At 31.9% G+C, this 12370-nt stretch overlaps 1 protein-coding gene across 1 annotated transcript in view; it reads left to right on the top strand.

Moving 5' to 3' along the window:
• LOC132701521 (acetylcholine receptor subunit alpha-like) overlaps positions 1–12057 on the top strand; it is an 87246-nt gene extending 75189 nt beyond the window's left edge. Inside the window, exons 6-13 of the mRNA XM_060669505.1 lie at positions 5661–5845; positions 6520–6631; positions 8601–8769; positions 9590–9726; positions 9791–9934; positions 10175–10327; positions 10404–10620; positions 10955–12057. Of these exons, the coding sequence (XP_060525488.1) occupies positions 5661–5845; positions 6520–6631; positions 8601–8769; positions 9590–9726; positions 9791–9934; positions 10175–10327; positions 10404–10620; positions 10955–11152 (1315 nt within the window). The 3' untranslated portion in view covers positions 11153–12057. The remainder of the gene's footprint in view (positions 1–5660; positions 5846–6519; positions 6632–8600; positions 8770–9589; positions 9727–9790; positions 9935–10174; positions 10328–10403; positions 10621–10954) is intronic.
• Positions 12058–12370: the final 313 nt, after the last annotated feature.

Raw genomic sequence — 12370 nt, 5'->3', positions numbered from 1 at the left:
TTCTAGGTAGGTGCTTTTACTGTAGTTCATTAAAAAATCAAATATACCTTAATGTAAGGATCCTATTTCTCAGAAATTTGATGTTTTTGATGCTGTTCATTTCATAACATAGCGTTCATGTTACCACATTTTAATTATATATTATATACCTTGAAAACTTTCTAGTTCGTGTTGTGTCGAGTATTAATCTATATAAATACATCTCATAGGAGTTACCTACAGTATATGAAATCTGTATAGGGCCCTAACGATGTTTTCTAAATGAATAATGTGGTACCACAATGGGACGGAAATTATGTAATTATTCGAACTCGAAACACAAACCAGCGAATATTATGTTTCAAAATTTAAATAAGACTCGCACGTGATTAGAATTACGAAGCTGGACAAGTTCAACAATTTATTCCACGTATGTGCAAAAATATATTTTTATACAGGCTTTGTGGTTTGATTTGATGTGTTATTCTAAATTCCCCAAATTATTTATTTTCTCTATCGTGATAATGGCGTACGAATTAATTCACGTCATGGGCATTCAGCAATTAGTCATTTTCACAATACCCGATCTATGTTCAATTCTGATTTGATTCCTACTTACTGTTAATTATACCAACCGACCGACAATACCAATCCTAAATCGGTAATATGAACCAATCCATAACCCTTATTTTGAATAAAATTGTCTTATGGTGACTGGCCCAAGGAAAATTGCAAACCAAAAAATAAACCAGCAAAAAATTTAACATTCGAGAATTGATAAACAGGATTATTTCAGCCACGTCACTGGAAGAGACGTAATATCCGAAATCTCTTTTCTATACAATTTTTCCGCCATTAATCTTTCAGAAAGACTTATCGGAAGCAGAGACTGATGTGGGTAAACTGACACAGTTTGATGGCTATTTGATAATCCTTATAAGGCGACGACAGTAAACATTAAATTACTACACTTCCAAATAAATTGTTATTACTACCGATGCATATTTGAAATATTTATTTGATAAAAAGGCACTCTCAAAAATATCGGGCGAAAAATAGTAATGAAATAGCTTTAACAATATTCTAATCTGAAAATATTAATCGAGTTTATAAACTCATTTCAGATGGAGTGTGAGTTAGAGTACCGTGGCGTTCCTCGGTGTTCACAAATCATTTGGTCACATTATATAACTGAGTAACAATTAATCTGCCATTGGGATGAATTTAACCAGTCTGGTGAATTAGGCCAAAATATATAAAAAAAAAATTGTGACTTTCTTGAATCACCCCGTTTTCTTTTTTATTTATGACTGATTAATGTAAATTAATGTTTTAATGGAGAAAATCAATAATTAATGAAAAATGGTTTACAAGAATATTATTAAACTTCATTACTTGAAAAAATATAAAAAAGAAATATAGCAATTCGTGTCATTATTTAATTAATCTTTTTGGAATCTTGCGAATTTTTATATGGGTTAACACTTTTTGTATTGACATTGGAGACAACAATAACAAGAATGGGATAGTGGTGATCAACATAGAAACAATGATTTGCTGCTAGTTTTACAACTTCATACTGCTGGACCAATTTCGGCCGTCAGTAAATTTCGTAAAATGTCAGAAAACGACAAATTTGGCACTAAGTTTTGAGAAGATAGGTAAAAACTATAATGTGACACCATAATAACTTTACAATTATTAATATTCATTAAACCTGAGTTTCGGGAAGAAAGTAAACAAAGAAAAATTGTACCTAATTTAAAAACATGTCGGTCGGTTTTTTAGGCATCAAACTAATGTTTATGTAACCGTTAAATAAATATAAATAAATACAAATTCTCGCCATGTTCCAATTAAGTGGTACTTTTATCCAGCTTCTCTGCGTAAAGTCGTAAAGAGCACACGTGTCAACCCTGGGTGCATAAGCATTATTTTTGTATTCCTTTTTGTTTTTTGTTTTGCTAACCAAGTTCACAATCAGCAGATATAAACCTTTTATACATTTAAAATATGCATTTATTCAAATAATTCATAAATTAATTGAATAACGTTTAATTTTCTTGAATGGATCAAGCAGTATTAAAGGAAGACAAGCATTAAATTTTCCAAAAAAATAACAATTCGAATCCAAAGAAAAATATATAATTTTTCAAAGAACCTTCCACAGGCTACTGTAATACTTTTTATAAAACTTCTGGATTCCTTCTGAGTCGGTTTTTGCTGCGAACATGATGAACGTCAGCAAGTTCGACTCAGCAAAAACCGACGCAGGAGTAATCCAGACGTTTTATAAAAAGTAGAAATATGTATAGTTCGTTCCCGATTGACTATATTGAGAAATTTTTCCTCCTGTACAATTGGAAATATTATTTTGTACAAGAAATTTTATTGATAACATTAAAATACATGTTTTAAATAACTAAAGGAACAGAGGAAAATTCCCGTTCAACCTAAAAAACCATAAAACAATTCTTCAATTAGCCCAAGAATTGAAAAACTTTAGAACAAATACAATGAACCATGAAAGCTAACATTTTTGGTAAATGTTTCTCTGTACGTTACAAGAATCGCATTTTCTAATCTATTTGATATTTACTTAGCCTCAGTTGGAACCATTTACCGGACAATAAAAGTGCTTTTACATTACGAGATTGCAAAACTTTTAAAGCGGCCACCTCATGAAATATTTGTAAGAACTTTACTGCAAGCCATTTCATCGGTTGTTGCAACCAGAGTTGCCGCTGGAGTTCATTAATCCTTTGTATAGACATCATTTACGGATTTTGTTCAATTCGAAATAACAGAGCATCAGAAAGTGTGTATTTCTTTTATCATAATAGCAAAATCATATCAAATTTGTAATTCCATTTAAAGCAGTTTACAGTCTCAGATATCACGGTTGATGAAGTATTAGACTTGACTCCTGTAGCGATCTGGTGCCGCAGTGTTGTCAATTGTATCGAGAAGTAGCAAAAACTTTTTTTTAATGGGATACTCTATACAATTCTGATAATTTTACCTATTTCTACGTTTTTCGATTGAAATAGACCCCAATTAAAATTCTAATCACTGAGGTACTTGGCTACTTAGAAATGTTAGCTGCAATTTATCAGTGCTCTGGATATTCACTGCCTTACGTTCGTTTTATTGTCCTGCATAAAATTCGAGAAAACTAACTTTAACTAAATTAAAAGCGCTTTCAGTTTGTGTATCGTGCTCTGACACCTCAACAGTAAAGTTTTTGAGATAAAAGCAGTTTTCTAACAAAAGAATGAAAAATAATTATTTTGAGGTATTGCATATGGTAGCTATGGAATTGACAATAGCATTCGCACAAAAAATATTTTATTGACAAGTATTTAAAAAGCGAATCAAGGAAAGTTAAAATGAATGAAAAGATGATTGAAATAAAGTTTTGAAGACATTTTTTTAACAACGTACCAAATTTGTAAAGTGGCATTTTGTATTTTATAATTTTCAATATTGTTATACGTTTTCAAAAGTAAGCAAAATATGACCAATCGAAAGCAGTGATATCAGACGAATGAACAATAAATTCTAGAAAAAATATGATCAGTGTGGACAAACTTCAGGCCGTCATACAAGCATCAATAACGTCGACAGGCTGCATAATGCACTCGCGCCCACAAATAGCTGACGCGATATAATATTGGAACTACATTTTTCGATTTTAGCACCCTTTGCCTTACGCTTCGGAGCAAAAAGTTGAGAACCGATACTGTTTGCCATGAAATGGGTTTTCCCGTGACTATGTAGAAATGTTTACTCAGATTGGTCCTTTCTGGGGTAAATAAATATTTTCAGGAGAGTTCTTTCAGTAGCGAAATGGAAAATTAATGTATGCTTCGCATTAGCACCGAGGAAATGGTTTCTACGGAAAGCAACAGTTTTATTTCTCAAAGCTGATCTCGGTTAATTGTTATTTTTCGCTTACGCTGTACCGTAATTTTCGCACATTTCAGTTGTTAACCCGGAGATCATTCCTTAAAATTCTCTGTGGAATGGGAAGCGAAAAGCAAACCCCAAGGGGGAGTGTTCTTTCTGATAAAAACTTTTTCCCCAAAATAAACCCTACTAAATAGCCTTAGGTGTTAATTCATAGAGGTTTCGCAAAATAAACTTACACAGCGGGTTGGGAGATAACATCCAGCGTCAAGAGTTTTTTTTGGGAAGGGCATTTATTATTGCAAAAAAAATAATATTAGACCAATAAATTACATTAAAAAAAACTAATCAAATATTTTAGTTCCAAAAGTATGAAATTGGATAAGTAAATGAAAGTGGTAAAAATATTGTAAATATATGCTATCGTTTAAAGACCTCATTGATAAACCTTACATATTCTTGAAACCAAATTAGATGCTTAAATTAGCATCACACTTCTCTTGCAAAAGACATATTATGACAATTATGATATTATAAAAAATAGAATATACCCATTAGCGAAAATATGGTTGGTGTCTATTATTAACATTATTTTTTAATATATTTCGTATTGGGCAATGGGCTATAGTATTTTAGACTCTTTACTAACACATTAAAGCTTCTATTTTTCGCACCAATACAGCTTTGCCAATTACTTAGTAAAATTAATTAATTATTACACACTTTTTTGAAAAAGTTCAAAGTACATTTTTTGTAATACACACAATCCACATACGGGGTATTGTCCCATATTTAACTGGGTGTATTTCTAAATTAAAAAGTTAATATAAATGTTTTCGAATCGCAGGGAGTCAAAGTTTTATTTTTATTTGTCGATTTCGGAACGAAAATTGGTTCCTATATAGGGTTTCTGACATAAGAAATTTGAGTTTGTTCTTAATTCAACTCTTATTTGTAGAGAGACGCGACCTGCATATCTTTTCTGACTTTCAAAAGTTCATGACTTTGTTTTCCACCTTATATCATATTTTTACTACTCAATGCTACGCCGATAACCTTTCACTTTTCACACTCATACTGATAAATTTTCATTAACGGCCCCCTTTTCAAACCTTCCAGTTTTTACGTCAGCTGTTCAACATTAACCCAAGACAATTAACCTGCATATTATACAACTTTTTGACAATACAATTTATAACAAGAGAACCCGTAGTAGTAGTTATAGAAATAATTCTGTCATTAATGAAAAGACGAAACACCCAATCATTTATTTATTTATTATTATTTTTATTTATTTATTTATTTAATAATGCGTCTTTAATGTTCTTTCGATACAGTTTTAAGGATGATAGGGCAAAGAAATATCTATGCTGATTAAAAGTTCAAAGCGCATTATACATAAACCACCGCCCGCAAAGTGCAGTTCTGTGTTGAGGCACAGCGTATTCTCCCTAATATTTACGTTGTAGGGAGGGCTAGAAGCCTTTAAGATCTTGTATATTAAAACAGCGATTAGGTATTCAAATAAGTTTTTCAATAAACAAAGATTAAATAAATAAATAAAGTAAATAAATAAATAAATAAAGATTTAATTGTCAAAGTAATGAAATTTGAAAAGTGGTGCATTGTCGTTGGGGGTCTCGGTAAAAGGCATCTCTTCAGAAGTCAAAAAAATCATTCTGCTAACATTGCCACGGCGCGGCTCAATTGTTTGCATTGACAAATTACTAGTGCAGCTTCGGTCGCAGTTTTCATTTGTTTTCTCGGATCAGTGCAGATGGCAACTTTGAGGTGACACTCGCCACAAAGGCAACCTTGAACTACACCGGGCGAGTGGAGTGGAAGCCTCCAGCCATTTACAAGTCTTCCTGTGAGATCGATGTCGAGTACTTTCCTTTCGACGAACAAACCTGCGTCATGAAGTTCGGATCCTGGACCTACGATGGGTTTCAGGTAGGTAGTGACAAAATGCATCAAACCTAGAACAATCCCTCTATAGGACGGGTTCGACGGCTCGACGGTTCGATCGCATAAGATCAGACAAAACAAGCAATTTACAAATAGAGTGAATTATCCAAGAGAAATATGTAGAACACCACAATAACACCAAATTTCACAAAAATCAGGCTTACCAATTATTACAACAATTGACAAAAGGCAATCCGGTATCTAACGGCTTTGATATATTCATTAAACTACGGCTTCCAGATTAATCTAGTGTCTAAGTAGTGATTATTTTCAGCTAATAATTTTTGGGGGCAGATTAATATAAAAATATATAAAAATTATATCCCTAACAAAACTTTGTCCTGAAGCTATACAAAATGCATAGCGCATAGAAAGAATAATTCGCCGTTGCCTGTCACGATTATTAAATTATAAACCATATGCGTAAATATTTTTTAAACAAAACTACCTAATCATAATAACCATAATACATAAAATAAAGTTCAGGAGAGGTGTAGTATTTATAGCTTTTAGACATTAAATACGGGTTCACAGCTGGGACCTGGTTATGATATGAAAGTCGTAAGCTCAGCTTAAAAATTTATGAGACTATTTTTTATTAATAACAGGAGGAGGAGACTGTGGAATTGTATAATTTATTAAAAGAAGTACTATTTTAGGTAGATCTTCGTCATGTGGATGAAAAGAAGGGATCAAGTGTCGTCGATATTGGCATAGATTTGACTGAGTTCTACACATCCGTTGAATGGGACATATTAGAAGTTCCAGCTATAAGGTACCAACTTTTAACTTTTTCTCTGACATGCTCGCCATATTATGCACAGTTTGTGGTAGTATAACTTAAATGGCATAGACAAGAAATTTTTTTAATTAAAATCTTACGATATCCATAACATGCAATTTCAAAGCCTTAAATTTTATAATTTTTGCCCTTAAGGGTTAATGAAACAGAGCGGTACAATTATGGGGATCGTGTTGACCCTGTGGAACTTCTTTGTTTAATTTGGATTTTTTTTTGGATTTTTAAGTATTTTTCGTAAACTGCTATTTAGCAATAAATTCCGAAAGCAGACGAATTGTATTTTATTTAAAAAATCATAAACCAAATATTGAGTAGGTATTCAAAGTGTCGCCAAATTTCTGTTCATTATTTTCAACAGGAGGAAAACCGAAACAACAAAAATCCTGCAGCTCGGAAACATGTTTTCGTTAAACTCATTTAAAGTCCTTCCAAAAAATAGCCCGTATACCAAAACTAACTCCTGCAATAAATATAATATAAATATAAAAATTAAATTAGTATTTATCAAGTAGATGTCAAGTGAATAATTTTCAATTAATTTCAATTATTTGATATGATATATCCCACGATAATCCATTATGCACAACTAATTTCAGATCATATTGATAGCTACTTTGTTTAGCATTATAAATAATTTATCCATCCATAAATAATTTTATACTAGTTCAAATTTTGAGCTCCTATCAAGCGTCATAAATTCGTGGAAAGTTTATTAACCAATAGTGTGTGCTTAGTAAACCGAAGTTTATTCCAATTTTTCTGGCTTCTCTATTTTTTGACCCAATATTTAACAAATCATACTTCTTATATGAGGTAAGTGTATAATAATTAATATTTCCCTTTGAAAAAGGGAGAAAGGAACTGTTATAAGCAAAGAAAACTTTTTCAATTAAAATTAAAATTTCGCTAGTATACAAAATTTTGCAGATTTATCTTTTCGAAATTATGCGGAAGAAAACCATCCCCTTGAAATTGAATAATCTATAAATCTTTTGGGAATCTTTCAGATTCTAGGCGTTTCGCAAAAGTTTTTAAATTAGAAATACGGTGAGGTTCTTATAAATACAAAACATAAACATTAGATAATTTAACTATTAAGTTTTGTTAAGCTCAGTGTACTACTGACAGATCGAGGTAACTCAAGAAAACATTTAAGTGTGGGCTTATTTAAAAAAAAATATTAATGCAGCATTTGTTGATATAGGGAAGTAGGAACTTTAAATGGCACTCTGTTATTATAGAATTCTGTTCCAAATTTTTAATAGCGTTTTATTAACATCTAGAATAGCTGTTTCGTAATATTTCAAAAAGAATATTTAATATCTACATAAATGAAGTTTACTATTTAGGCTCGTACGCTGCCTAGAAACAAGAGTTCTGTATAAGATCCGCAACAAAATATGGGATATTTCATTTGAAATTCCAATGTTGTCATTTGTCTGGAACAGATCTGGCAACGCTGAATTTACTAAATATTGTCATCCGTTTAGCCACATACATATTTGTAAAAAAATTGTGTTTTTAATTTTTCAGAACTTTTAATAGAACCTCCCAACGTAAATCGCAATATATTTAGAAGTTAGCTTAGTGTTAATCTCTTGATAGTTTTTTTTGTCATATTTGTAATGCATTTGGGAAAGCTTAACGTACGTTTTCGCCCAAATTAGAGTAGGTCTAATGGATTTTAAGCTTAAAAATATAGTAAAAGGTTTACTCTCCATGGACTGCGAAGGCTACATAATACACTAAAAGCAGATATAAATAATGCAAAAGAGTTAGAATGGCAGCTTGTTTTCGGAAGTGAGCTTCTTTGTGGAGATTTTTAAGGAAGAGGAACAATACACTTAGAAGAGTGTCTTTGAGCGACCGATGTTCAAAACTCAACTACTTTATATTAAATTCGTACTTTGAAACAATATTAAGTTTTTTTCTTTATTTTCAGAAACGAAAAGTTTTATACCTGCTGTGATGAACCTTACCTCGACATAACGTTTAACATCACCATGAGACGCAAGACGCTATTTTATACAGTAAACCTCATCATACCGTGCATGGGAATTTCATTTCTCACCATACTTGTGTTCTATTTACCATCAGACAGCGGAGAGAAGGTAAGCACTGGAAAAGAAACAACAACTTAATTGAATTTTGTAGATATTTGTTGCAAAACTAAATATTTTGGGAAGATATTCGGCAACGTAGAAGCAATTTGAAATACCAGATAGCCAAGAAACCAATTTCAGTTTCTTTCAAAAATTGAACTGAGGTGACTTTTACTTAAAGACACAGTGTTGTTGAAACAATTGTCATGTGAAAATATATAATTTCGTGTAAATCTGAACTTTTAGTTCTTATTTATTTTGTTAAATGGATTTTCATCAAGTAAAAGCCACCTCAGTTCAACTTAATTGAATCTAGAATGCAATGAAAATTTTAAAATATCCATTCTCTATTGAGTACCATTTCGTAAATTTGATTTTGAACAAGTGTAAAACTTACCCACCTTGCTCATCTACCTGATATCGAAATTGTAACCTATTCTATAATTGGTTATAATTATGATTTTACATCAGTAGCTTGTATTTCAAATATCAGTTTAATCCTGGCATTAAAAAAGGAAATTAACCAACTATGGATATCTTAGCATTATTATGGCGAAAGCGCTATTAGCGAACAACAACAACAAGCCAACGTCAATGATGAATTAATACATTCAAAAAGTTGAGGATCTGACATTTTAATTGTCCATTTACTGGTTGGATGGGGTGCAAAAAAACACTTGTTCACATCACAATAAAACACAACACGACATTAACAACTGTTGTTTTGAAAACTAAAATATGTCGTAGATAGTGCACAATTAGTTCATTGGCACAAAGTTGCAATTTCTATGTCATATCTGCTACTAATGTTGACTCTTTTACATTTAAGGTCAGTTTATCGATATCCATTTTGCTGTCCCTGACTGTATTCTTTCTGCTGCTGGCTGAGATTATCCCACCAACATCGCTTGTGGTGCCTTTGCTCGGAAAATTTGTACTCTTTACCATGATTTTAGATACATTTAGGTAAGTCATTGAATTGAAGAGAAGGAATTATGAATAATTTGAAATGACAATGTTTACCTTACAGTATATGTGTAACGGTAGTGGTACTCAACGTTCATTTCCGATCTCCCCAAACGCATGTTATGGCGCCTTGGGTGAAGCGAGTATTTATAGATCTTCTGCCAACAATATTGGTTATGCGGCGACCGCAGTATCCAGTCAGAAGAAGGTTTGTAACTTTCCTGTTGATTAATGAGTAGAAAATAAGTTACCTGAAAACTACTAAAACGAATACAGTAAATACGTCATCGGATATTTCCTGCTTAATTATTTGTATGCATAAAATGATAAGCGGATTACACTATAACATCACATTTATCTCCATTCTCGATTTTAAACGAATTAAAATTTTCTGTGTTGCCTATACCCGTGTTCGTTTTTAACGGTTGCTTGGTTTATATTCTTTCAGTATGTTTGCGCACCCCCATCATCGCCTTGTCGTTAGAACATGTAACGGACTGGAAGTTAGGGATGCCGACATGTATAGCGGCACGACAGCTTTGGACGATGTTCCGGAAGGAATATTTCCCAGTGCAAGCTCGCGAGATGAACTCACTCCTAGGCGAGTAAAAAAATTCTAAAAGATAGTTTTTTCAATTGCAAATTTGGAATTTCAAAACAAAACACTTCTATTACAGGGAATTAGAAGCTGGCACCCTTTCAAGTTGCGAAATTCATGGAACTACCCCGCCCCATGGAATCGAATTTAATTTAGCGGACCTAAGTTCTTTGCCATTGAACGATTTGCCCTGCAAAGAATCTCATGCGTGGCATCATTGTCCAGAGGTTCATAAAGCCATTGATGGTGTTCGATTTATTGCAGACCATACGCGAAGAGAAGAAGATTCCACTAGAGTGAGCAATATTTTTCTGAATTTAAGTGGTTTTATTAAAGCAGATTTGTTTTTTTTACTAAGATGTTAATATGGATGGAAAACTAAAAAATTAATAAAAAGAATTTAGAACTATTTTTATGAATATCGACACGATATTTAGAATATTTATTTCAAAAATTTTTGAACATAGTGCTTCTAAAAGTGTGTATGTCATATTGTATGTGATATAGTTGTATTTTTAATATAATATTAGCAAACAACCTGCAGTAAAACATTTTTCCTAGGCGTTTTCCTACTTTAATTTAATATGAAATTGAAATCGTTTTTCAAATTTTAAGAGTAATGGGTTGCAGGTAAAGGAAGATTGGAAGTACGTCGCGATGGTACTAGATAGATTGTTCCTGTGGATTTTTACGTTGGCAGTTTTGATCGGAACAGCCGGTATAATTCTTCAAGCACCAACACTATACGACGACAGAAGGCCTATCGACGTGCGCATATCCGAAATAGCTTCCACAACTGCTAAACCCCATGTTGCGTCTACATTGTAGTATATTGTAATGGCGTTCTTATACGAGGACACCGACCATTAACACCGCTGTTAATATTCGGTGACGAGGAGTAGACCGTTTTGGCTCATTGTACATTTGGCGGTTTACGACTTGTGTTTCTAGTAAATAATTTTAAGAAGATGTTTAATTTAACAAAATTGTTGTTTGTTGGGTGCGCCTGTTTCCAAAACACTGTACACATGAGTAAAAAGTCACTGTAACAGGGTTTCAATTATTTTCAATGTAGAATTGTGGTAACTATTTCAAAACAAGTCAAAAAAATCGTGAGATGATTTCTCTGTAAAAACATTCCGCCTCAAAATAGTTTTATCAACAAGAATTCAAACTTTAATTTAAGAATTAAAAAACATTCTTTGGTTTAAAATTGGCGATCAAGGAAAATACAGACAAATTTTAAGTTTTAAGAGTTTGTGTAGTTTTACAATCAAGCATACCAAAGGAGACACAGTATATATGAACTTTTAGTTATTAAATATGGAATTAAAACTGGAAAATTAAACTTGTATCGCCATTTCATTTTAGTTTAATAGAGTTGACTTTTAATCAAGGAACGACGCTTCACTGAAATTTTTAGTTAATTGTTTCGCAAAACAACTTTTAAGTAATTATTTTTTAAGAGCGAAAGATATAATTTTATTTCGAAGTAATTAATTAATAAAAGTTTATTTCGACGTTTTTTCCACCAAATTCTTAAATTTTCACGTCATTTTGTCACACACTGGAACTTCTGAATTGAGGTCCTTGCGTAATTAGTTAACTTTAAAATTCTAAAAGCGTTTTACCAGAAAAGTGTTATTAAAGACCAAAAATTACATTGGGATGTAAATTTTATGTTGCTGTTTTTTAAAATATATATTTTAACATTAAATGGCCCAAGCGTAATAAATTAGATATAATAGGTATAATTATTATTACGTTTTTTAAATGTGTATAATTAAGGAAATTTTTATTAAAAAATGTTTTATTAAAGAATTTAAATAAAATTGCTAAATTAATTATTGTTTTTAAAAAATAAATCCGAAAATAACGGTTCCAATCAGTTAAAAACCATGCCCTATTTATTTTTGTTGCAATGACTTGTGCATATCGAATTTAATAAAGTCTCATAATTTAAAAAATTAAAAAATTTGTTTCTAATAATTACAGAATTACGGCAACACCGCAGTGCTAAGCGATGTTGTCAGATTTACAATTTTT

The sequence above is a fragment of the Cylas formicarius genome, unplaced genomic scaffold (assembly GCF_029955315.1).
Source record: "Cylas formicarius isolate icCylForm1 unplaced genomic scaffold, icCylForm1.1 PGA_scaffold_4__25_contigs__length_36172078, whole genome shotgun sequence".
In the NCBI taxonomy this organism is placed as follows: Eukaryota; Metazoa; Arthropoda; class Insecta; order Coleoptera; family Brentidae; genus Cylas; species Cylas formicarius.
Note: the sequence above shows the minus strand (reverse complement) of the source record. Positions and strands in the feature narration are given on the sequence as shown.